Genomic DNA, 27,871 nt, shown 5'->3' with positions numbered 1-27,871 from the left:
GAATGTGGATGTGGTGGGAAAGCTTTTGTAAACATAAAATGCCTCGTTACTGGTTTGAGTGATTTAGCCAATACAATTACTACCAAGATATTTTAGTGACAACAGAGATAAGAAAAAAAATGCAGGAAATACTCAGCAAATTTAGCAGCTGGACAAGAGAAATATTTCACTCTGAGCATTTCCAACATTTCTGTTTATACTTCAGATATTTTAGCTGCAGTTCTTTGCTCTTGCAAAAAAAAATAACTTTTTGGATGTTGTAGATTATTCAGCTGTAGATAATGTTGTACGTTGGGGAAACAGATGAGTATGATGATAGATCAAGGATCTTGTTAGATGTTCGGAATGCATAAGAATACTTGGTTGCAAATGAAAGGACAATATCTTCTTATGGTTATCAACCTTCATTTTTATTAAAAGCAGACTTAAAAGACCCTCAAAATCATTTGAACAATTGATTCAGGGATGTCAGTGATGCATTACAGGCTAAAACCCTTATAATTACAGATAGCTCGCATATGCACCAAAATGTAGGAAAAAACAAATTTACTTTTATGTTAATTGCTTTAACAAGCAATTTTTAAAAATGTGCTTTTTCAAGATGCTTTGGACTGTAGGTAGAGGAAGAAGCTTCTGTCAGACTACCAATCAGCTTACCCTAGCTATCAAAATAACAAGTAATACTCATGAATTGTCAGGTTAATCAGTCACTAAAGAAATTAATATAGAGTTATCCTATAATGTAACTGCCACTAAGAAAGATAGATTTGAAAAAAAAGTGAATTGAATGGAATAATGCTGTTGTTATGGATGGTGGGGAAGTATTTGCTTACTTACTACCAATTTAAGGATATAGATGGCAAGTTTACTCATATTTCTAGGTACAAATATTTAGAAATAATAAAACTCCCAGTGGCAATACGGCCTATTGGTGTTTCTACATTTTTAACTGTGTGTGTGCCCAACAGATGTTGCTGTCCAATTTGTTGGTACTTTTTGTTGGTATTTGTTGGGCAGCATGGTGGCACAGTGGTTACATGGCTGCTTCACAGCACCAGGGACCTGGGTCCAATTCTCAGCTTGGGTCATTGTATGTGTGGAGTCTTTGTGTTCACCCCATGTCTGCATGGGTTTTCTGCCACAGTCTGAAAGATGTTCTGGTTAGGTGCATTGGTCATTCTAAATTCTCCCTCAGAGTACCCAAACAGATGCCAGAATGTGGCAACTAGGGGGGTTTTCACAGTAACTTCATTGCAGTGTTAATGTAAGCCTACTTATGATACTAATAAGTAAACTTAAACTCACTTATTTGGATGATTCAGCAGGTGAAGTTTTCTGGGAGTCAATGGGTGTGCGGTGGTAAGATATTAACACAGCATGATGGGAGGGGAAGCGACGGCTTAGGTGGCATTATTGCTATTAATCCAGAAACTCAGCTGACCGGGTTTGAATCCTGCCATGGCAGGTGGCGGAATGTGAATTCAAGAAAAAAAATCTAGAATTAAGAATCTTCTGAAGCCATTGTCAATTGTCAGAAAAACTCATCTGGTTTACCAATGCCCTTTAGGGAAGGAAATCCACCATCCTTACCTGGTCTGGCCTACATGTGACTCCAGAGCCACAACAATGTGGTTGACTCTCAACTACACTCCAAGGACAACTAGGGATAGGCAATAAATGCAGGCCAGCCAGTGATGCCCATGTCCCATGAATGAATTTAAAAAGTGTAGTAGACGCTAACAAATAATACATTTGATGTGAAACCAGGAAGGGAAGGAAAATAATCCTCTGAAAATTAGCGGTAGAGGCACTGGCAGCTTTTCCTAAGCACTCAAATGAGACCTCAGGTTGAAATTCGGCTTCTGTATCAAGGTGTGAACTTTCTTCTTGAAAATGTATCAAAACCAATTTGTACTCTAAGAAGCTTTAGATAATTCTGTTGTGTAGTACTGTATTTGCAATCTGTCAGCAACAATAAAGGCTGTTCTTTGCAATAGTTTAGGCTCAATTTTGCTCTGTATGGTGAATAAAGTTGTTTGCTAGACTTGTACATTGACTTTCTATTGGCACTTGCCCTGTAAGTTCTTGTCAGCCAAATGTCCAAAAGGCAGTGCACCTGGCACTCATGTTAACAGAGCAAACAGTTGTTCCTATGGTTATCCAGTCAGATTAAATAGTAGTTAGTTAATGAGCAGTGCAGAATCTGATCCAGAAGTGTTTTTGGAATAGTGAATTCCTTTTCAGATCAGTTACAGAAAGAAAAATGAAAAAGGAGAGGAGGAAACAAGATAGGAAAAAAGTCAAAAAAAAATTAAAATTACAGTATGAAGGAATACAACTCTGTTCTTGTCTAAGCTATTTTTCAGTGCCAGAGAGATTATTTGGTAGCAAGTTGCCATACTGTCAAAGGGGAATTTGACTAGAATAGAAAAATGATACTTTGTTCTGGTGAGTTCAGTGCACACTTGTGACAGGAGTACAGCACCATCAAGCATTTGAATGGCAAGTCAGATAGTGGGATGGCATTTTCAGGTAACTTGTGCAGCAGCAGTTTGTTTTGGACAGCAACTTCCAGATTGCCATGTTTAACATATGTGCAGAGTTGGGTCACAGTTCAACCATGATTTCACTGAATGATGTAACGGGCTTGAAGGGCTAAGTGGCTTACTCCGGTTTCTACGTTTTTAAAAGTGCAAACGTTTCTGTCTGATTTGCTGGTAGTTAATGGTTTGCAACAAAATCCAACCCATATCATTATATCTATTACAAGAAAATTAATTAAATCCCACAAAAATATATACAGCCAAACATATGGAAACTCAATCATATTATTTTACAGAGAGGTCTTAAGCTTCAAAAGCCCATCATTTTCAGTAACATTGTCCAGTTTAAAGAATGTACATCAAAAGAACAATATCTAGAGCAGCATGATTGAAAAACAGAGTAGCAGCACATTCCAAGGCTTTTGTATCAAACCGAGTAAATCACGGGATGTAACATACATTCCCACAGCATTCCTGTTTTACTATTCAGCTCACATAATTTTGTTCCACAGGTCCCACCTAAAACCAACATAGCCCAGTTTCATCATATTGATTATAATCTTGCATTACTTCAGTCAAGTTGCATTACAAGATAGGGTGATGATGCAACTTTGCACTGTGCTAATTATATTAAAAAGAGTGGCATTTAACAAGAAAAGGTGTCAAGTTATTTGATACAGTCCGTTAAGAATTTCACTGGCCTGGATGTTGCTCTCCACAATGAATGCATGTATTTATTGTATTTGTTCTAGACTTTTTATGGGATTTTGCACAGGAATTTACTGCAAATTAGAGAACCATAAAATGCAGCTTGTTCAATGGAGAATATGGGATCTCAGTGAAGCGAACAAGTAATAGTACAATCCCTTAATCAGAGTGAAGAATTTTTAATTAACAGCAGAGAGACTGGACCATGAAATGTCAATTAGAGTATTGAATTCAATGCCAAAGCAGGTATAGAAATTGAAAAAATGAGGGGGAAGGAAGATTGTATTAAAAAGGGATAAAATTATATGTATAATATTTTCAAAAAAAAATTTTTATAATCGCATTGAAAACAAGTATCACTTTGTTAAAAATGCTTAGCTTGTTGAGGTAAGTACTTTGGCAGTAAAATCAATATTTTGCAACAAAGGGCAAAATATTGCAACCAATTTGAAAACAACTGCAACAACAAAGAAAAAGCACAAATTCACTTTGTACTTATTTTTCAAAAAAATCTCCTGAGATCATTAAAATGTGGAGGAATGAGCCTCCATTCTTGTAAAAGTTAATTTTCAGTATTAGAGGAATTGTTCAGAAAAACTAATAGTTAAATGGATTGTTACACTGGAATGAAGAGGCCCTAACTTTTATGGTGCACTTTGTTCCCATCTCAGAAGCAAGTACACCAACTTCTCACTGTTCAATGTATTTATAATCTAGTGGAAAATCTAGCCATCTTTAAGTATTTGACATTTCAATATAAGAAAGGTATTAAGGCCTTTCTTGATTTTGGATAATCTTCAAACTTTTCCAGATACCATCTGCAAAGGGAAGATAAAATACATTTTAAAAGCATGAACAGAAATGTTGCAGAATATTAACTCAGTTTCATTTTTGGAATTCAATATTGTTGAATAAACCATAATCATCTTCCCCTGTGCTAAGTACGACTGCAAGAACAGTTTTCTCCCCAATTCCCATTTAGCTTAGTACTGCCAAGGCTCCTTGATGTCACACTCAAAGATTGCCTTGATATCAAGGACAGTCACCCTTACCTCCCTGCTTGTGTTCAGCTCTTTGGTCCATGTTTGGACCAAGGTTATAACAAGCTTTGAAGCAGGATGGCCCTGATAGAACTCAAATTGAGCATCAGTGAACTGGTCATCACTGTGTAGACGCTGCTTGATGGTACTGCCTTCCATAACTTTGCTGATGTTTGAGAGTAGATTGACAGGGCGATAACCGCTCCGATTAGATTTGTCCTGTTCTTTGTGAACAAAGTAAAAAGTCTGACAACACCAGGTTTTAATCCAACCGATTTATTTGATAGTAAACGCACAAGCTTTCGGGGTTAGTCCCTTCGTCACCTGACGAAGGGACTAACCCCGAAAGCTTGTGCGTTTACTATCAAATAAATCGGTTGGATTAAAACCTGGTGTTGTCAGACTTTTTACTGTGTTTACGCCAGTCCAACGCCGGCATACCCACATCACTTTGTGAACAAGACAGACTTGGGCATTTTATACAATGCTGGGTAGATGCTGGTGTTGTAGCTGGCAACTTGGCTAGAGGTGCAGCTAGCTTAGGAGCACAAGTCTTCAGTGCTATTGCTAGGATGTTGTCAGGTCCCTACACCCTTTGCAGTATCCAGTTTCTTCAGCTACTTCTAAATATTGGAGATGCTGAGGACCTCAGGAGGAGACCGGAATGGATCATCCTCTCAGCAATTCTAGTTGAAGATGGTTGAAATACCTTTTGCCCTGATGTGCTTAGCTCCCTGATCATTAAGGATTGGGTATTTGTGGAGCTTCCTCCTCCTGTTGGTAAGTTAATTGACCACCATTGTTCATGACCAGATGTGGCAGGATTGCAGAGCTTTGATTTAATTTGTTGATTGTGAGATCATTTAGATCTGTCTATTACATGCTGCTTCCTCTGACTGGCATGCAAGTAGTCCTGTGTTTTAGCTTCACCAGGTTGACACCTCATTTTTAGCTATGCCTCTTGACATGCCCTTCTGCTCTCTTTTGGTCAATGCAAAGTTGTTGAGGATTTGTAATTTAGAAGAGAGTAATTTTACACTCCAAGAGACATGGATGTGTCTATGTATGCAATATGATGAAAAAAGTCAAAGCAGGGAACGGAACAATGAGAATATGAGTTGATGAAAAAGGTAGAAGCTGACTCATTAACTGCACTAGCAATAATACTAAATAAATCAAAGTATTCAGGAACAGAGCTGCCATGAAAGCTATGAGAATATAAATGGTTACACTGTGATGCTGAAAGTCACACTGGCACATAGATTAAACCAGAACTTTAGAAATGGCCAATTAAGAGTTAACATCGTTTTTCATAACTTTAGAAAATACATAAGGACAATGAGGCAGATTTTGGGAGAGGATTAAATTTCTTCAAATATTGATCCAACTGTTCCTTAAAGATAATCTCTGTCTCACCCATCCCTTGTTCCAACAACGCTCTGTAAATAAATTTTATTCTAACCATTCTCCTCAATCTCCTAGAGATAATTTTATATTTCCATATCAGTGGCTTCCTAGCCACAACGAAGTAGTATTTTCCTATCAAAATTCTTCATAATTTTAAGTTTAAATTTCTTCTTAGGTTCTTCAATTCCACCTGAGTATTCTAATATCTCATAATAGTTTCTCATCCCTGATCTTATCCCGGTGAGATGTATTTATGCTGTATTCCCGCTATGGCTTTAATATCGTCTCTACTATGAGGTACACAGTATTCCAACTGTAGTTTAATGTTCTATACAAATTAACACTTTGTTACTCTTGTCCTCTTTTCTAGGTCTCTCTATTCATCCACCCCCTTCAAATCTTTTGATTAAATATACAATGTCCAATATATATTCTTTACCTTAATTTTTCTTCCAAGTGGTGCATGAGGCAGACAATACACATGTTCTGTTTCCACGGTGTTTTTCCTGGAACAGCACGTTGCCAGAGGTTAAAGCACGAGGGGTGCTACTCCACATCAAGCATGGCTGGCCAGGAAATGCTATTGCTCTTACTACCTGCCATAGGTGTACTGGAAGGATTTTTATGTCAATAGCAAGCCTGATTCGCCATGTCATGAAAGAACCTTCCATGGCCATCATGCTGTGGAGTGCGATTCGAACATGAAGCTTTTATCTCAAAAGCAGAGATGCTATCTATTGCACTGTAAGAGCTCCTCACAATTATTCACATTGAACTGCATGTTCCGGTCGTTTGCCCATTCTGCTAATTTGTCTGAACAATGTTTTCAGGCAGCTACCAGGGATGTCCAAAAATGACAAAGACCAAGATGGTGGCAGCCACGCTTTTTGCATTTAGAAATTGGTATATGTTGTGCCCTTTGCAGTCTAGAGGTGACAAGCGTGTATATAAAAGGTTTTAACATCAATGTGTTGAAGTAGGGGCAGTGGCAGACAATATTGCAGAGGTGCAAATAAGTGGTCTCGGTAACAGGTCCACCATACTGAAGCAAGTTCTCCCACAACACAAAGCAGCAACACAGAAGTGTGATACTTTCCGCTTGGCACTGTTATTCACTTCTGACTTAAAGTAACATGAATAAAACAATAGGTAGGGTACTGAATTTAACTTAACCTTACCGATGGTGTTGAGCAGCCCGAGAAGCAAGAATAAAAAATCCAAATACAGCAAATGCTGTGCTTGGCAGTGACCAGCAAGCGACGGCAAATCCAATCCATTCTACGATTTCTCCAAAGAAGTTAGCACCAGACACATATTCAAACATTCCTCCTTTAAAAAAAAACACAGAAATTAATGATTAGAAAAATATGTAGTTGAATTTAATTTATAATACTGAAGACCTAATAGAATAAGGGTTTAAAATCACTCACCATGGGGGATCTTGTATCCCGTTTCACCAGGTTTTCGTAGTTTTCTGAGGATATGGTCAGAATGCAGATTTACTGACAATCCAAAAAACCAGAACACAAAGCCTAAAAACAAGAATAATAATTTATAATTGGTTCAAATTCCTCACATGCTCATAGTTTACATTTTGTTTTAGAAAGAAATAATAAGTTAGCAAGGAAAAACAATGATTGCAGATGGCACCAAGAAAAGTTAAATAGGATGTACAAGAAATTCTTTAATTGAGTCAAATTCAAACATTGTCATTCCATTGGGTTTGGAACAAGGGCAGAATTTTAAAAATTGCGTTGGAAGTGGGACCGGAGGCAAGAGAGCAGGACAACTGGTAATCGAGCATGGCGCACCAGTTTGTGGCATATTCCTGCCTCGGGCCTATTTTGATATACGCAGGTTCTGGGGATTGTCTCTGTTGGTGGGGTGACTGAAGTGATCAGTATTGTCAAGAAAACTTAGACAATACATGACTCAAGAAATTAGTGTTTCTGAATCAAAGACGTAACTTTATTTAAACCAGTAGCTGCTAGGAGATCATCAAAATGTTAAGTGGCTCTGCCATACAGCAGCAGAACCTCTCTGATGAATCAAACAATACAATCAAAAAACAGATCAATTGTAGATTTTCCTTAATCATTCCCACCTTACAATAATTTTAGATCAATCATCTTCACAATACACAAAATCAACAATAATACCCGTCAAATACTTTGGCCAATTGCATTCTACTCCTTAACATAATGATATTTTATTAGCCTGTGATATCTGGAAGCTAACTCCTGTCTTGGCTTACCCCCACACTCTGATCGCCTAGAAACCTAAGACACTTAGCCTAAAGCTCAAATTACATTCTCACAGCTTCCCTTAAAGTTCATTGTCTAATCAGACAGACATGTGACACCATATTTGGGCACCTGTCTGTCTCATCTGAACTGTGAATTAGCCCTATTCATCAAATATGATTAAGTGTTCTAACTGTTCTTCCATCTGAAACTTCAGCTGATTAAACTTGCAGATTTCATAAGAACATAAGAAAGAACATAAGAAATAGGAGCAGGAGTAGGCCATCTAGCCCTTCGAGCCTGCCCCACCATTCAATAAGATCATGGCTGATCTGTCGTGGCTCAGTTCCACATTCCTACCCTCTCCCCATAACCCTTAATCCCCTCTCTTATCAAAAACCCATCAACCCACGTCTTAAAAATATTTAGCGAGGTAGCCTCCACCACTTCAACGGGCAGAGAATTCCAGAGATTCACCACCCTCTGAGTGAAGAAGTTCCTTCTCAACTCCGTTCTAAACCGCCCCCCCTTTATCTTGAGGCTGTGCCCCCTAGTCCTACTATCCTTTCTGAGCGGGAAGAGTCTCTCCACCTCTATCCTATCCATCCCATTCATCATCTTTTACGTCTCAATGAGATCTCCCCTCATTCTTCTAAACTCTAACGAGTACAAGCCTAGTTTATTCAGCCTCTCCTCATAGCTCAACCCCCTCAACTCCGGCATCAGCCTAGTAAACCTCCTCTGCACTCCCTTCAAGGCCAAAATATCCTTGCGTAAGTACGGCGCCCAAAACTGCACACAGTACTCCAGCTGCGGCCTCACCAATGCCCTATACAGCCGCAGCAAGACCTCCCTACTTTTATATTCAATCCCCCTCGCTATGAAGGCCAGCATCCCATTTGCCTTCCTGACCACCTGCTGCACCTGCAAGCTGGGTTTTTGCGACTCATGCGCAAGGACCCCGAGGTCCCTCTGCACCGTCGCCTGCTGCAGTTTCCAAGGTTCAAATATTCTCTTGAAATATGGCTTCACCCTAATGACTTTTACCAAAATGAATAATGTTCCTTAATGTGGAGATGCTGATTTTGGGCTGGGATCGGTGCGAATCACGAGCTTTTGGAGTGCTGCTCCTTCATCAGGTGAGTGATGAAGACACTCACCTGAATAAGGATTAGCACTCAAAGCTCATGATTCCAAATAAACCTGTTAGTCTTTAACTTGGTGTTGTGAGACTTCTTAATATTCCTTAAAATCAAGTATAACACATTTAAAATATCAGCAATGATATCATAATCACTTATTTGAATAAATTACTGCATCTTATATGTGTAAGTTGTTTCTTGTTAGCTTATTTTTAAAATCATTTAACTGAATGCTGCTAACTCTGTCAGTGCCTTTTATGTTTACTGGTTGAAAATCTCACGAAGCATACTGCCCCACTTCACTCTGCAGGGCAAATCCCCTTGGCCACTGAAGCCAGCCTGATGCATGGAGGTTGCCTCCTGGTGGCACTCAAGCTTTGTTTTAAGTTTCTCCCACCCATGCAGTTGACATATGGAGATAGTCAGAGTTGCAGCCTCAGATTGCCCTGTATATGCAGTCCCCCTTCATAATGATGGCCAGGCAGCTGTGTCCATTTTGCATTTTCTTTTGAGAAATTTCAGAATGAGTTCAGTGGATGTTTCCATCTTGAGGCATGCTCTTTCTCTTACCTACAAAATCGACAGTGTGCATCACTGATGGTGGAACAATCATCTCCTCAGTGCTGGAAGACCTCCTATTGGCCCTCCAGCATTCGGAAGCCGTGTGCCCTCTGCCACTGATTGGCAGTTTTCTTCAAAATTCTAACTTATGAATTAGGAGTAGGCTACTCAGCCCTTCGAGTCTACCCTGCCATTCAATAAGATCATAGTTAATCTGACTGTAACTTCCTGCCTACTCCCGCTAACCTGTCACCCCCTTCTAATAATGAGAATCTATGCAATTTTATACAATTCCTCATGTTTCAATCTATCAACACATCACTATCACATGAAACAAGTTAATACTTGTCTCTCATGGTCAACTTCATTGCATCCATCGGATGACCCTACTCTCACTCATGTCTGTTCTTTCCCTCATTTTAGAAGAGGACACAGAATGTGAGGGAGAGAACAGGAGACAGGCCTTCACAGATTTTGAACACAGAAGGGCAGGACAGGAAGAACTGGAAATTAGTAGAGTTTTGGTGTCCCTGGCAGTTGGAAACGGTGAGATTTCTCAGCTATTTGGTGACACAGTTGAATATTAGCTACCGATAACCAACCAAACTCAGTCATGCTGACTTGATGACAACATTGAGTGAAACATTATCATATTCATGATAAATTCTTATCCTGGCACTAATTCATATATTTTATCTCCCACAGGGTACTCCTGAGTTTTGGGAGGTTACTGATGATTCCCTCTGAAGATGTACCATTTCAGGACTCAAGCAGGTTATGCAACAGCTCAGGTATTTGCACTTCAATGGGACCAGTTAGAATGATAGCTGGCTTTTCACCAGGTAATTTGTACTTCACAAATGAGCAAGTGATGATGGTGGAAGGAACAGTAGCGGAAAGGCTATGTTGGATGGCAATGCTTTCCAAGCTCCATCCAGCTAGACACAGATGCTGTACCTCAGGGTTCACTGATGTAAAGGTGAAACATTGAGCTGTGACAGACAATGTGCAAACAGGCTTTGTAAGCACATTGATTTCGACAGCAGAGAGAATGGAAGGAGTTGCCACAAGCATGAGAGAGTTGACGTTGCAGGATGTTTGCATCCAGCATTCTTGTGTGGATAGAAAAGCAGCTTTGTGGATGAAACACAGCAATCAAAAGTGTACATGAACATTTTGAACACAGTGGTGCGGACTCTGGTTATCAACATGTCTGCTACCTTAAATAGGAGGATAAATACTTTAGCCTTGGTTTTTTAATGCTGCAATGAACTATACACCACAATCTTCACCATCACAGTGGTAGCAGTAAAATGCCACTGAGCCATGACAGGGATGATGATAAAATGGCTGATAGAAGTATGGGCTCCAGTCAAAGTGTGTTTACTTCTCATCACTTGCCCTCGCTCAGCCAGTAACCAGCCCAGAATTTTGTTTCCCAAAGATCAGGTCTGCCACTGCACGGGTGCAGATGGAACAAGGCCTTCACAGGCACAAAAACCCACAGGATGTCATCCAAATGCAGTTTAGCAGCCAGAGCAGGGATACAAGCAGCCTGTCTCTACCTCTGCTAAAATGACAGATTGTGCCAGGTTGGTGCAATACAAAAAGAGTAAAGCTTTGTCATTGTACAAAGGTACATATGTCATTAGAAAGAAAATGTTGTGTTTTTAGTTTATTTTGTTGTTAGGTCAGATACATGTTATTACTTGGCACCATTTTCCCTTCTCATCCATTCTTGGTTGCTGGGATCAGAAGTCACCTTTTAATTTGTTTGATGATAAACACAAATTCACAATCAAATGAGGTCATGTTCAAAACATGACTGATTACATGTAACTCTCCTTCATGTCTGTGGCAAGGGGGACGAAGAGAGTGGTTTTAACATGTGCTGGTACCCCATCCACCACTTGAATCATTTGCTTCATCCTGCACCACAGCACAGTGGTAGCAGTGTGTACCATCTATGTTATATATTTGTGTACATGTTGTGTTGTGCTGGCATTTTAAGAGTCTGTTGACATGTTTAGTTTGTGATGTCATCGGCTGTTTCGTGAGCTTTTAGTCAGTCAAGACCAAACCTTTGTACAGTGAACAACTTCTCAATAAGTCTGCTTGTTGACTGCCACCAACCCATGTGCTGTGACTCCACTCTTTCTTTCATCCTCACAAATGCAACATATACAGCAATCTACAAATCCATTGCAGTAACTTGCCAAGCGACCTTCTACAGCAGCTTTTACCATCTAGAAGCACAAAGGCAGTACGTATCTGGGAACACCACTACCTATAAATTCTCCCCCAAGCAGCACACACACCCTGGTTTGGAACTATAATTGCTGTTCCTTCATTATAACTGGGGTAAAAATCTGGAAATCTTCAGTAGCGACACTAAACGCACTGTAGCGGTTTAAGAAGGTGGGTCACAACTTCCTTCTCAAGTGCAATTAGAGATGGGCAACAAATGCTGGCCTTGCCAGTGACACTCACATTCCATGAAAGAATACATTAAAGAACCCGTCACTGAAGCAATGCTGTAGGAAAATATAGAATATAGAAGAATATAGATATAGAAGAATCTGTACCTGAACCAGTTTGGGACTAGAGTTTCAGTAGAAAAGATGAATAGGACCATTACAAACTAAAAGGTGTAGAATAATTAAACCATGTAAAAATAATAACAAATATGTGAGTGAGCACAACAGATTATGGATCAAATCAGTGTTCTTTATCCAAAGGCAAGAAATATAAGGAGCAAACTGCATGAACTGCATGTACAATAAAGCGTATGATATAGTGCCTATTATTGAGACTTGACTGCAAGACAAGTCAGAACTGGGCACTAAATGTCTACAGGAAAGATGGGGAACATGGTCAGAGGGAAGTAGTCTTACTGACTATAATAGCTGTGAGTATTAAGTATTCATTGGAGTATTTCAATGAGTTTGATTCATCCCCTCATTTGCCACTGTACTCAAATTGCTTTCAGTTGCGAATTTCAAAAAGCCTGCAAGATCCATTATGTGCAGTTAAATTTAAAAATTAATTGGCAACCTGTCTCTCTCAAGGGGGAAGTGCGCAAGCAGTTTAATACACTCACATTGAACCCGAAAGTTGGCTAATTGGAGTTGCTTTCCTGACCCACTAACATTTTTGCTGATGTTAAAAGCTCTCCTTTCATTATCCCCATACTTCTTAAATTCAAAATTCCCCTCTGCATGTCTCAGTAAGGTGTCCTCAATCTGATTTGTTGAGATGACATTTTGATGCTTCACCTGTTCACACAGGTCCCAAAGACCCCTAAAGAGGACACAGTGCTCTTTGAAGATTTCTAATTGCAGCAGATCATATTGTAAAAGTACATGGCATGCATTCGCATTGTTTGCAGCAACATAGGCGTTTCCTAATTAAAACATAGAACAAAACTGAGCATTAAACGTTATAATTCCGATTAATTTTTAAAAATCTACTCAGAATTGTTTAAGAACCAGCTTTAGGATTTAGAGCAAAGGATAACATGTTTGTCCCTGTATAAACCTGTTAGTGGAGTTTTCCGATGAGGTAACAAATATACTCAGGAAACATGTCACAGTAGCAAAGTAAAACTTTTAAAAAAGGTAAACTATTAATAACCAGCCATCAGTGTGAGAAATTATTAACAATGGTCTCAGATACAGAGTATCTGGATCCGTTGAATAAGTTCTGACGTTCTGAATAAGTTCTGCATTTTCCTAATCTAATTCTCCACCTTACATTAGTCTAAAAGTAATTTCATTTAATATCAATACATCAATATAAGTCTCTGTCAGACAATTCAGCCAATTGCTCAGTACTTTCCAGCATAATGGTTTATTATTTGTCCATTACTAACCGAACGTTTTCCCCACCCTAGTTTGATTACTTCCCTGTTGCCTCGATACGGCAACCATTACTATAATAGCTAATGTGGACATTTCCCACTGGCTCACTACTGACTAGACATCTGTCCTTGCGAACAAGTTATGCCTAATCTGTGTCTCAGCTGTGAGCTGACTATTCATTGAAATTTCAAAATGTAATCCCTTACAATGATCTCTCAGATATAGCAATACTAGCTAATGTTCCCAGGATAATGCTTTTTAAAAAATTTTCAACTCTCCCATCTTGCTTTTTGGTACCTTGCATTGACTGAAAATGTTCAATCACAGTAAAATACTTGAAATGCATTTAAAGTATGTCTTAAAATCAGTTACTTGCTCTAAATCTCTTATTACATTAATATGTGCGTAAGTCATCATTCCTCTACCTACTGTTATCTTTGTTACTGTCTGTACTCTGCCTGAACTAAGAGAAATCTAAAATAAATCGTGTTCAAAACCACACAAGTACAAGGATTACTCAGTGGAGACCTGATTAAAAATAACATCTAAAATAATTCATAAACAGAATGAGACAAATCACGGATGAACACAGTATCCACTGTTTGCTGAACTCTAGGTGTGAGGCATTCAAGTCATGCAACACTGACCAATACAAGAAAGCTAGATGTGATCTAAGCAGATCAAAAAGTACCAAAAGATAGTATTGGACAAAGCTCGAGTCCAAGGCTAGCCACATGGACCCCCTCCGACTATGGCAAGGTCTGCAAGACATAATAAGCTACAAGATGAAGATATGTAAAATCGCCAGCACCAATGCATCCCTCCCTGTTGAGCTTATGCATTCTATGCATGTTTTGAGCAAGAGGTCAGCAAGACCACGCCCTCCACCTCGAATGAACCTATATCTGGGGTCATCACTGCAGATGTCAGAACAGCCTTCTCAAAGGTCAACCTACGGAAAGGAACTGGTTCAGATAGGGTACTTGGACGAGCTATCAGATCCTGCATGGACCAGTTCGTGGGGAAGTATTCGCAGATATCTTCAATTCTCTTTACAACAATCTGAGGGCCCTATCTGCTTCAGGATGACCAACATTCCAGTACCAAAGAAAAGCTAAGCAGCATGCCTTAATGACTATCGTCTGGTGGCTCTGACATCCAACATATTGAAGTGCTTTGAAAAGTTTGTCAGGCACGAATCAATTCCAGTCTCCCAGATTGCCTGGCCCATCACTCATACTTGGAAGACCTAGATAACAAAAGACACCTATGTCAGACTCCTATTTATTGACTACAGCTCAGCCTTCAACACTATTATTCCAACGAAACTCATCCCTAAACTCCGTGACCTGGGGCTTGGCTCCTCCCTCTGTGACTGGATCCTGAACTTCCTAACCCACAGACTGCAATCAGTAAGGATAGGCAACATCACCTCCTCCACGATCATCCTCAACAAGACTATGTGTTCAGCCTCCTACTATACTGCTTATACAAACTTTGGGTGGCCAAATTCCCCTCCAATTCGATTTTCAAATTTGCTGATAACACCACTGTCATGGCTAGGATCTCAAACAATGATGAGACAGAGTTCAGGAATGATGGAGAATCTAGTGAACTGGTGCGATGATAATAATCCCTCCCTCAATGTCAACAAAATGAATGAGATAGTCATTGACTTCAGGAAATGCAAAAGTGATCATACTCTTGTCTACATCAATGGGGGCAAAGTAGAAATGGTTGAAAGCTTCCCAAACCTGGCGGGGAGGTTAGATTCCCAACAAGAGACCCAGAAGAAGAGCCATGTTTCTGTAAGGACAGACAGAACATTTAAAGTCTACGTGACGAATTTTGGCAATGGCCTCATTTGGGTCCCTGGGATCATGAGAAAACAGGGCCCATTTCTTATAAGGGCAAAATTGTCAAGAAACACTTAGACAATCTCAGAAGGAGGGAGCCCATGATAGGACAGGCCTCATTACCAGCCATGGTGACGATCAATGCCAGTGTTGAGTCTCAAACGCCTGCCTCTCTGGGTGATGAGGATTTGATTTCATAGAGTCAGAGAGATTTACAGCATGGAAACAGACCCTTCAGCCCAACTTGTCCATGCTGCCCTTTTTTTAAAGAAAATCCCTAAGCTGGATTTTGATTTGATTTATTATTGTCACATGCATTAGTACACAGTGAAAAGTATTATTTCTTGCACGCTATACAAAGCGTACCATTCATAAAGAAGGAAAATGGGAGACAGCAGCATGTAGTGTTACAATCATAGCTAGGGTGTAGAGAAAGATCAACTTACTGCAAGGTAGGTCCATTCAAAAATCTGACAGCAGCAGGGAAGAAGCTGTTCTTGAGTCAGTTGGTACGTGACCTCAGACTTTTGTATCTTTTTTCCGACGGAAGGATATGGAAGAGACAATGTCCAAGGTGCGTGGATTCCTTAATTGTGCTGGCTGCTTTTCTAAGGCAGCAGGAAGTGTAGATAGAATCAATGGATGGGAGGCTGGTTTGTGCGATGGACTGGGCTACATTCATGACCTTTTGTCGTTTTGGGCAGAGCAGGAGCATACCAAGCTGTGATACAACCAGAAATAATGCTTTCTGGTGCATCTGTAAAAGTTGGAGAGTGTTGCAGCTGACATGCCAATTTTCCTTAGTCTTCTGAGAAAGTAGAGACATTGATGGGCTTTCTTAACTATAGTGTCAGTATGGGGGGGACCAGGACAGGTTGTTGGTGACCTGGACACAGATTCTGATGTGGAAGAGGGAGAGACCAGCACTCTTACCGAAGTGTGACCTCAAGAAGAACCAGTCAGTGGTTTTATGGCGCTCTCTTCGGAAGCAAAGGTCACTGATCCACTTCACACCCCTGATCCAGTCCTGCTTCCCATTTTGTTGCATTCATAATACAACCAAAAATTGAATATCAGCCAATAAGTCCTTCTAACATACATAGCAGGTAGTAAAAACAGGAGAGATTCCGAACTAGCCATGTGATGGAAAGTAAATTGTATCATCTATCATTAACATTCATGCAAAAATGTACGTTTTACATGTGCGTAGTCCACAGCAACTTAGACTACGTGGCTGGCTGGATCTCCATGTGATCAGATTGCTTCCAACAGCATGGGGTTCAAGCTGGGCTGGACTGGACTGGGGACCTCTCCCCTTGCCCAAGCCATGGTGGAGATTGTGGTGTTGTGGATAATCCATGCCTTTGGGCAGAGAACTAAAGAATAAGAAGAATGGACATGCTGCTAAAATAGGGACACAACGGCGAACTGTTGCAATGAGGTGGAGATGCTGGTGTTCGTCTGGGGAGGGCACATTAAGAAGTCTCACAACACTAGGTTAAATGCCAACAGGTTTATTTGGAATCATGAGCTTTCGGAGCACTGCCCCTTTATGACGTGAGTGAAGAAGGAGCAGCTGATGAAGGAGTAGCACTTTGAAAACTCGTGATTCCAAATAAACCTGTTGGGCTTTAACCTGGTGTTATGAGACGTCAAACTATTGCAAATTAGCCATGCAGCTGTTACATAGGCATTATCCCCCATCAGACAGTTTTATCAGTTAGTGCATGCAATTGCTAGGGTTGAATTACATCTTTAGCTTGTTAGTATCCTGGTGTTCTAATAAATTTGGTTGGAACAAATTTTCTCCTGCATTGTTTGTAGGAGAAAGTGTATTGCTCATTAAATCTTTAGCACTGGGAGATTCTAGAACAATCCAAGCTGACGGGCACTCCTACCTGCGACAGGCTGAATTGGATGAAGAAAAGAATATTCTCTGTTTTATGCCTGTCCATTTCTGGTAACAAACAGGTTTAGCATCCTATAGCACTGCATTATCACTCCCTCCCCCAAAGTAAATATTTACATCAAATTAAGATTACCTGTCAGGAAGCGTGGATCGGTTATCCAGTCTGAGGGGTACACAGCGTACTTGCTTAGGAATCTAGCCTGCAGATATCCATTATATAGGCAAAATGTGAAAGCTAATGCAAAAGAAATGAAAGGTGTGGCTTTTCCTCCTCTAATTAAAAAAGGGAATATCAGTGACCTGTAACAAACAGAGAATTGTTTACTACTTTCTTTTTCTCCAAAAATATATTCAAATCTGTAAGTAACAATAAACCTGGGTAAGTCATCCACCACAACATTTCCAAACTCTCAATCTACTATTTCTCATATATTGCTCTTAATTTTCAATCAATTATTTTCTTCTCTCGTGTTTTCTCTTATCAGATACCTTCCTAATTTTTTCATTTTCTTATGCAGCAGTAGGCTACCTGAGTCTTGGAAAATACTAAAGTGTATCACTGAAGTACAGATTTTAATTTAATTTGACTGAACTATAAGCCATTTATAGATGTTCAGAAGCAGCTGTTCCTTACTCACACTTTCTCCAAAAGGGTTAATAAAAAAGCGCAAATGCTTTGGCACATAATCAAATGGGCTGTTAGTAGTTATGTCCCTGTAAAAAGGGGCATGGTGCGGCAATGTCTACTTTTAACATGCGTTATGCTGGTAGCAATATTTCTGACCAGAGAAACGTAGCGAAGTGGAAAACACTTCGCAAGAACACTCATTGTTCTCCGGAGCATTGAACCTGGTGGCTGTGGCTGTGGTGAGTGACTGATTTGAATTAAAAACCGCTTTTTTCCTCTACTTCCGGTTCTCAGGGCTTGTTAGAGTGTAGTTTACTTCCGTACCGGAAGTTAGGCCAGGGGATTGTCGTTAAGGGGAAGCGGGGGGTATAAAAAAGGGGTAGCAGCATAGAGCGGGCAGCGTCGGGAGTGGGCAGCGGAGTGAGTGGGAACTGAGCGAGAAGGGCTTTGGCTTGCTGGGCTTAGGCGAGTGCAGGCTTGGAGAAGGTGAGTGACAGATTTCTACCTTTGGGCACTTACAGGAGGTTGGGACATGGTAGGGAATATAGGGAGGAATGTAAGTTGCGCCCGGTGCCACATGTGGGAGTTCCTGGTGGTGTCACGTGTCCCCAAGGTACACATCTGCAGTAAATGTTTAGAACTGCAGCGATTGAGGGCCCGGGTCAGGCAACTCGAGGGGCGGCTGGAAGATGCGTTTCTAGTCAGGGAGAACGAGGAGATAATGGCTGGGAACCATGAGCAGGAGGAGGTCTCAAGGGCTGAAGAGAAGGGAGGATGGACGACTGTTAGGAGGGGAAAGAGGAAGAATAAGAGTAGTCACGGTCCCCCGGCCTCCCCGGAGGCCCCCCAAGGTTCGTCAACAGGGGCACAGAAAAATAGGAAGGAAGGGGAGACTGACTTAGAGGGACGGAAGGGGGCTGGTAAGGTGATAGTGGTAGGGGATGGGAGAGTCCGAGGGATTGATAGGAGGTTCTGTGGGCAGGGGCGCGACTCCAGGATGGTGGTCTGCCTCCCTGGAGCAGGGGTAAAGGATATAATGGAAAGGGTAGAGGGAATTTTGAAAGGGGAGGGGACCCAGGCAGAGGTCATAGTACACGTAGGGGAGGGGGATATAGGAAGGAGGAGTAGGGGAGAGGTCCGTAGGCAATTTAGGGAGTTGGGGGCCAAACTAAAGAGCAGGACCTCCAGGGTGGCACTGTCTGGGTTGCTGCCCAGTACGAGCAGGGCTAAGAATGACGAGATCATGCAGTTGAATGCATGGTTGAGGGACTGGTGTAGGGTAGAGGGGTTTACTTATGTGGATCACTGGGAGGCGTTTAGGAGAGAAAGGCAATTGTACAGGAGGGGTGGGGAGGATTTGAACGGGAGGGGGACTAGTGTCTTAGCAGGGAGGTTAGCTGGGGTGTTCAGGAATGATTTAAACTAATAGGGAGGGGGGGTGGGGAGGTGGCTGGGAGAGAGTCGGGTGAAAGGAAAATTATAAGGGAGAAGGTGGTTCCGAGGGACACTTGTGGGTTGAACTGTGTCTGTTTCAGTGCTAGGAGTGTGACAGGGAAAACGGATGAGCTTAGGGCCTTGATGTGTGTGAGGCAGTTAGATGTGGTGGCTGTAACGGAGACGTGGTTACGGGAAGGGCAGGACTGGTAGCTGAATGTTCCTGGGTACAGGTGTTTTAGGTGTGACAGAGGAGGGTTGAAGAGAGGTGGAGGGGTGGCACTGTTGGTAAAGGAAAACATCACAGTAGTGCAGAGGGAGGACGATATGGAAGAGATAGGGATTGAGTCAGTGTGGGTGGAGTTGAGGAATAAAAAGGGAGAGATCACATTGCTAGGGGTGTACTATAGGCCACCCAACAGCCCAAAGTCAGTGGAGGAAGGCATTTGCAGGGGCATTTTGGACAGGTGCAGGAAGAATAGAGTGGTTGTAGTGGGTGATTTTAATTTTCCCGGAGTGAATTGGAGGGGGCCTAGAGCTGGGGGTACGGAGGGAGAGGAGTTTGTGAAATGTGTTATGGAAGGGTCGCTAGAACAGTACGTAACTAGCCCGACTAGGGGAGGGGCTATACTGGATTTAGTGTTGGGAAACGAGCCGGGGCAGGTGGGTGAGGTAGAGGTAGGCGAACATGTGGCAAACAGTGACCACAAGTCCGTCTACTTTAGGATAAAAATGGAAAGGGACGAGTGCCGTCCAAACGGGAGTGTGCTGAACTGGGGAAAGGCGAGCTATGGCAGGATTAGGAGGGAGCTGCGGCAAACTGATTGGGAGGGACTGTTAGCTGGCAAGTCCACGGTTGGCAAGTGGGAGGCTTTTAGGGACAAAATGAAATGGTTGCAGGGGAGGTATGTTCCGGTTAAGCGAAAGGATGGGAAAGGTAGCATTAGAGAGCCGTGGATTACGGGGGATATTGAAGACTTGGTCAGGAAGAAGAGGGAGGCGTATGTTAGGTCAAAACAAATGGGTACGGAGAGTGCGCTGGAGGGTGGTGAGGGATTGGAATGCCCTGCCTGCTGCAGTTGTAAATGCGCCTAGTCTGGGGGCGTTTAAGAGGTCTGTAGATAGGTTTATGGACGAAAAGGGATTGGTTTAGGTTAGTGGGTCATTGTTGTTGTTTTTTTTTAAACTGGTCGGCGCAACATCGTGGGCCGAAGGGCCTGTTCTGCACTGTAATGTTCTATGAATATAGAGAGAGTAGGAGGGAGCTAAAAAGGGGAATTAGAAGGGCGAAGAGAGGGCATGAGATGGCTTTGGCTGGTAGGATTAAGGAAAATCCAAAGGCATTTTATTCCTATATTAGAGGCAAGAGAGTAGTTAGAGGGAAAATTGGTCCTCTTAGGGACAAGAGTGGAGAGTTGTGTACTGAGTCGGAGGGAATGGGGGAGCTCCTGAATGAATACTTTGCGTCGGTATTCACGAAGGAGAGGGGTTCGGAATCGTGCGGTCTCTTGGAGGGAGCGGAGGTTCAGTTGCAGGATATAGTTTTTACGAGAGAGGAAGTGCTAGGGCTTTTAGGTAGCGTAAGGACGGTTAAAGCTCTGGGGCCTGATGGTATTTATCCCAGGCTGCTTAGGGAGGCGAAAGATGAAATTGCTGGGCCTCTGGCGCACATCTTTGTCTCTTCTTTGGACACAGGTGAGGTCCCAGAAGACTGGAGGGTAGCAAATGTGGTCCCGTTGTTCAAAAAAGGTAGTAGGGATAACCCTGGGAATTATAGGCCGGTGAGTTTGACGTCGGTGGTAGGGAAGTTAATGGAAAAAATACTTAGGGGTAGGATGTATGAGCATTTGGAGCATTGCGATCTGATTAGGGATACGCAACATGGCTTTGTTAGAGGGAGGTCTTGCCTTACGAATCTGGTGGAATTCTTTGAGGTGACAAAAACGGTTGACGATGGGAGAGCCATTGATGTCATCTATATGGATTTCAGTAAGGCGTTTGACAAAGTCCCTCACGGTAGGCTGGTAGAAAAGGTTAAGGCGCATGGGATACGAGGCCAGGTAGCTAGGTGGATTGAGAACTGGCTGGGAAATAGGAGACAGAGGGTATTGTGGAGGGGACCTTGTCGGGCTGGAGGCCAGTGACCAGTGGTGTGCCGCAGGGCTCAGTACTGGGACCTCTCCTCTTTGTAGTCTACATAAATGACTTGGAAGAGGGCGTAGGTGGTGTGATCAGCAAGTTTGCTGATGACACCAAGATGGCAGGGTTGGCGGGTACGGAACTGGATTGTCAGGTGATACAACAGGATATAGATAGGTTGGTGCAGTGGGCAGATAGGTGGCAGATGGCATTTAATCCTGACAAATGCGAGGTGATGCATTTTGGACGGAATAATGCAGAGAGGAGCTATGTGATAGAAGGTAGGCCGATTAGGAGTATAGACATACAGAGGGACCTGGGAGTGCAGGTTCACAAATCCATGAAGGTTGCGTCACAAGTGGAGAACATTGTTAGGAAGGCTTATGGGATGTTAGCCTTTATAGGAAGGGGCATAGAGTATAAAAGCTGCCGTCTAATGCTTCAGTTGTACAGAACGTTGGTTAGACCGCATTTGGAGTACTGCGGCCAGTTCTGGTCACCTTACTACCGGAAGGACGTGGAGTCTCTGGAAAGGGTGCAGAGGAGGTTTACCAGGATGTTGCCTGGCATGGGGGGACTGGGTTACGAGGAGAGATTGAAGAAACTGGGGCTATTCTCCTTGGAAAGACGGAGATTGAGAGGGGACATGATAGAAGTATATAAGATACTGAAGGGAATAGATAGAGTTAATAGTGAGAGACTGCTCCCTAGACTGGGTACGAACACGAGAGGTCATCATTTAAGGGTGAGGGGGGGAGGTATAATTTGGAGGTGAGAAGAAGGTTCTTTACGCAGAGAGTTGTGGGGGTCTGGAACGCGCTACCGAGTAGGGTGGTGGAGGCAGGAACGTTGGACTCGTTTAAGATGCAGTTAGATAGGCACATGAGTGAAACGAGAATGGAGGGATATGGTAGGGGCTATTAAATAGGGTTAAACCTCGGGAGACACCGGAAGGGCAGGCTGTATGATTAATATTTTTTGTCTTTATTCCACAGGTGGAGGTCCACCTCATGTCAAGCGAGGGGCATGCACACGGCGGGTCGTGCGTGGGCTGCTCTTGGAAGTCCAGGAGTGGCCTAGTACTTCATGTCGGTGTGTGTGCTTGATCCTGGACCGGTAGACGGGCGCCGCAACAGCTCAGTGACTAGCACTGCTGGCTGTGCAGACACATGGATTTGGGCCTGTGTCTGTGCGAGTTTGCGCATTCTCCCTGTGGTTGCGTGGGTTTCCTCCGGGCGCTCCGGTTTCCTCCCACACCCCAAAGATGTGCTCTTAGGCTAATCGGTTTTTACCAAATTGACACTATTTCTTCCCTGAATCTGACTGAGTAGGGTCCCATTCGTAGACATGCAGGGTAGAATAGGTGTAGGAGTGATGCGGCGGCGCGGGCTCGTTGGGCCGAAGGGCCTGTTTCCCGTGCTGGGTTGTTCTTTGTTCTTTGTACAAAATCATGCACTGCTCCATCAAAACTTGCAAAATCAAACCACCATGTGTTGCACTTTAGAAATACATTTCCAAGAATCTCAATGATTAAGGTGAACTGAGCTAAATTTCAGATTCCCGATTTTAACAGGAACTGTATCAGTGTAGAATGTGCAGGGTACTTCTGATGCAGCCTGCCCAGATCACCATGTTTAGAAAGTGCACCAATGCAGGTGTGCCCCATACATGCTGGAAATAGGCAAAGTGGGCAGATTGTGTATCACTCAGTGTTGAACACTGATTGGGCTATCAATCTGCCATTTTGGATCTGACAAATACTTTTCAATACCCTTCTCTTAAACACCCTCAGCTGAACAGAAGAGACACCCCTCCACCACCACCACCCCCCCCTTCATCCCTCTACACCTCCCACAACATGTAGCAATTGTCTGCACACCACAATCATTTTTTTAGTTTATTTATTAGTGTTACAAGTAGGCTTACATTAACACTGCAATGAAGTTACTGTAAAAATCATGGCAGACCTTTTCCACATTCCCTGCATTTCTTACTAGATTATTCCACAACCAGCATGGCGCCGATAGAAGCTATGACCAAACTACAATCGTTAATTGTTAACAATTGTTGAAATTACAAAAATAAGTTACTTAATCAAAAACAATCTCAAAGTAGCAGCCTAGCCTTTAATATCTACTAACAGGTCTGTGAGTTAACCTAGCTCAATAATTTTGTTGAAATTTTCTTGCGTCTTAGCAATTTTTGTTTTGCAACTCCTGTGGCTGACCAGAAAGGTATCAGGAATAGTTGTGCATGCATACTCAACCTAAATTGTGGCTGCCATCCCATGTGCAATGGCTCCCAATGTCAATCGGGTCAACGATAGAAGTTTGAATGAACCTTGTTTAAAGTATTCAGACTAATGACTTAATCTGCAACATCATGGTTGCACATCATTCCTTGCAGTGGGTCTCACTAATTGACCTAAAGAGACATTGAAATAGAGTTTAAAGCCCACCTTAGGCTACATCCAGTGCACTAAGGCCAGGGAGCTTATATGCAGCGTGGATCGCTCAACTAGTACATTTTGGACTCTTAATCACAGGGTCAACATTATTCTTATATTAATATTGTTTATAGTGATTTTTACCCAAATGATGTTGTAAACTAAATATATTGATCAATTCTCCATATTGGAAGTTGAGAATCTCATTTACTGAAACTTCATAATTATACATCTTCACCATTTACTGAATTGTCAGAAGCACAGTTTACAGCTTTAAATTAAAGATGGTCCAGATTCAAGAAATTGGAATTGGTTAGAACTGGACAGACATAAAACTGGGTCATTTGAAATTTACTGTTAGTCTGTGTCGAGCCAACTTGTTTGTTTGATTGCTGCCAGATGATGCTCTGACGTAGCGATTCCAACTGAGTATGTGCAGGAAGTACTCTTCCTAGTGTTGCAGCTCAAATAAATACAGTTTTTGCAAAACCAATTCTGGAATGAAATAAAAGTCCTCATTTCTTCCACAAAAGCAAAATACCACAGTTGCTGAAATTCAAAAATAAAATCAGAAATTGCTGGAAATATTCAGCAGTGTCAGGCAGCATGTGTGGAGGAAAACAGAGATAATGTTTCAGGTCAATGAACCTTCATTTCTTCCCCATTTCATCATCTTTTTGACATCAATAGAATAGAACTCCTACATTACAGAAAGAGGCCATTCGGCTCATGGAGGCTGCACTGACAACAACCCCACCCAGGCCCAATCCCCATAACCTCATGTATTTACCCTGCTAATTCTCCTGATACTAAGAGTCAATTTAGCCTGGCCAATCAACCTCACCTGCACACCTTTGGAGTGTGGGAGGAAATCGGAGCACTCAGAGGAAACCCACGCCGACACGGGAAGAACATGCAAACCCCATACAGATAGTCACCCAAAGCTGGAATTGAATCCAGGTCCTGGCATTGTGAGGCAGCAGTGCTAATCACTGTGCCACCCACTATCCACAGTCGATCCACATGAATGGCACAATCCTAAATCACAATATGCAAATATGTTGAAGCAATTACCGGATTACACCTTTTAAGGAGGTGATGAAAATGACAGAAGTTGTTGTCATTTGAATCAGGCTCCATGATTGTGTTTCACAAATTTCAGATCTCATGGTGGCAATAATCATTGACTAGATGTATTATGAATATAATTATTTAAAAGACTCAAGGGACTTGGGTCTTTGAAGCTTTATCTGCTAATATTCACACTGTCACATCAAAATAATACGCAAGTTATTCTCCTCAAAAGAAGAATTTAAAATGATCTGGGTTTTCCTGCACCAATGAGATGCACCATAAATGTCATTGCTGAACAAACTTATCTTGCTGTTGATAATTCACTCCAATAAAGTTCACTTCCCAGCAGACACGACTCTAACAATTGGAAGGAAATATAAATCGGGAACATTAATAAATAGGTTAAGTGGTCTCAATATTGCAATGACAGCCTTTTCAAAAGTAAGAGATACAGTGTAAATCATCATTTAAAAAATGCATGGATTTAATCGAGAACACAGTCAGGAAAAGTTGTGCCTGGATAACTTGACTGAATTTTTTTCAAGGGTGATGGTAGCATGTTTGACATGGTTTATGTGGATTTTAGTAAGGTTTTTGACAAAGTCCCAAATGGCGAGATGCTCAGAAAATTAGTGTTTAAGGGTTCCAAGGCAAAGCAGCAAACTGGCACAGTGGCATACATGAATGATTTAGATTTAAATTTAGGGGGAAGATTAAGAAGTTTGCGGATTATATGAAAATTATCCATGTTGGCGACAATGAGGATGAAAGCCTGCAGAGAGATATTTAATGACAGTGGGCAGAAAGATTGCAAATAGAATTCAATCCAGAGAAATGTGTGTAATGCATGTGGGCATAACAAACAAGGCAGGGAATTACATAACACGTAATAGGACTCTGAGAAGTGTAGAAGAGCAAAAGGACCTAAGAGCGCATGTCTATAGAACTCTAAAGATAGCAGCTAGATAAAGTGTTTCGGAAGGCTTAGGCGGATCCATTACTGATCGTGGCACAGAGATTATGCAAAAACCATACAGAACACTAGTCAGACCACAGCTGGAATACTATGGACAGTTCTAGTTATAACATTATAGGAGGATTTGATCACACCAGAGAGGATACTGTGGAGATTTAACAATGTTGCCAGGAATTGACACTTCAAACTATGAAAAAAGATTGGATAAGTTAGGAAGAAGGAGAGACTTGAGAGAAAAACTTTGGGGTGTATAAAATTATGCGGAAGCTGAGGGGGTGATCTATTTCCGTTAGCCAAGATGTCAATAACCAAGGGGAATATATCTAAAGTAATTGCTCGAAGAGTTAGAGGGGAATTAAGAGTTTTTCCCTGAATTTAAATCAGCTGTGGATAACCAGGGATATTGAGGACTCGATCATAAAGAAGAGAAGCGTACGTTAGGTCCAGGCAACTGAAAACAGACAGCGCTCTGGAGGAATACAGAGAAAGTAGGAAAGAACTCAAACGGGGAGTTAGAAGGGCGAAAAGAGGTCACAAAATGTTCTTGGCAGACAGGATTAAGGAGAATCCAAATGCATTTTATTCACATGTTAGTAACAAAAGAGCTGTCAGAGAGAGAGAACAAAAAAAAATGGACCTCTCAGGGACAAAAGAGGGGAATTATGCTTAAAGCCCAAGGGAATAGGGGAGATCCTGAATAAATACTTTGCATCAGTATTCATAAAGGAGAGGACTTGTTGCCTGGGAGTGTCTCAGAGGGAGTTGTTGACCCGTTGGAGAAAATCTCCATTACAAGGGAGGAAGTGTTAGGTTTTTTAGGGAACATTAAAACTGACAAATCACCGGGGCCTGATGGCATTTATCCTAGACTGCTCAGGGACTCAAGAGATGAAATAGCTGGGCCTCTGACGGAAATCTTTGTCTCTTCTTTGGACACAGGTGAGGTCCCAGAGGATTGGAGGATAGCGAATGTGGTACTGTTATTTAAAAAGGGTAGCAGGGATAACTATAGGCCGGTGAGCTTGACGTCCATGGTAGGGAAGTTGGTGGAGAGGATTCTTAGAGATAGGATATATGCGCATTTAGAACAGAACAATCTCTTTAGTGACAGACAGCATGGTTTTGTAAGAGGGAGGTCGTGCCTTACAAATTTGGTGGCATTTTTTTGAGGAGGTGACAAAAACAGTTGACGAAGGAAGGACTGTGGATGTCGTCTATATGGATTTCAGTAAAGCGTTTGACAAAGTCCCTCATGGCAGGTTGGTGAAAAAGGTTAAGGCTCATGGGATACAAAGATAGGTGGCTAGATGGGTTGAGAACTGACTTGGTCACAGGAGACAGAGGGTAGCAGTGGAAGGGTCTTTTTCTAGCTGGAGGTCTGTGACTAGTAGTATTCCGCAGGGCTCCATACTGGGACCTCTGCTATTTGTGATATATATAATGATTTGGAAGAAGGAGTAACTGGTGTGATCAGCAAGTTTGTGGATGACACGAAGATGGCTGGACTTGCTGATAGCAATGAACATTGTCAGACAATACAACACGATATAGACTGGCTGGTAAATTGGGCGGAGAAATAGCAGATAGAATTTAATCCAGATAAATGTGAGGTGATGCATTTTGGAAGAAATAATGTAGGGGGGAGTTTTACAATAAATAGTAGGACCATCAAGAGTATAGAAACACAGAGGGACCTAGGTGTGCAAGTCCACAAATCCTTGAAGGTGGCAGCATAGGTGGAGAAGGTGGTGAAGAAGGCATATGGTATGCTTGCCTTTATAGGACAGGGTATAAAAGCTGGAGTCTGATGTTGGAGCTGAATAGAACGTTGGTTAGACCACATTTAGAGTACTGTGTCCAGTTCTGGTTGCTGCACTACTGGAAGGATGTGGAGGCCTTACAGAG

At 42.0% G+C, this 27,871-nt stretch overlaps 1 protein-coding gene across 2 annotated transcripts in view; it reads right to left on the bottom strand.

Moving 5' to 3' along the window:
• Positions 1–336: 336 nt before the first annotated feature.
• srd5a1 (steroid-5-alpha-reductase, alpha polypeptide 1 (3-oxo-5 alpha-steroid delta 4-dehydrogenase alpha 1)) overlaps positions 337–27,871 on the bottom strand; it is a 32,723-nt gene continuing 5,188 nt past the window's right edge. The window contains exons 2-5 of one of the 2 annotated variants that reach the window (XM_080205267.1): positions 17,403–17,569; positions 7,129–7,230; positions 6,877–7,027; positions 337–4,069 (exon numbers count right to left, since the gene is read on the bottom strand). In XM_080205267.1, the coding sequence (XP_080061393.1) occupies positions 4,003–4,069; positions 6,877–7,027; positions 7,129–7,230; positions 17,403–17,569 (487 nt within the window). In that variant the 3' untranslated portion in view covers positions 337–4,002. Of the gene's footprint in view, positions 4,070–5,856; positions 6,205–6,876; positions 7,028–7,128; positions 7,231–17,402; positions 17,570–27,871 lie in introns of those variants that run through there. The other variant, XM_080205259.1, reaches the window with a different exon arrangement.

Source organism: Carcharhinus amblyrhynchos, chromosome 2, assembly GCF_965287045.1.
Source record: "Carcharhinus amblyrhynchos chromosome 2, sCarAmb.v2.hapA, whole genome shotgun sequence".
NCBI classification, from domain to species: domain Eukaryota; kingdom Metazoa; phylum Chordata; class Chondrichthyes; order Carcharhiniformes; family Carcharhinidae; genus Carcharhinus; species Carcharhinus amblyrhynchos.
The sequence above is the reverse complement of the archived record's forward strand: the minus strand, read 5'-3'. Positions and strand labels throughout refer to the sequence as shown.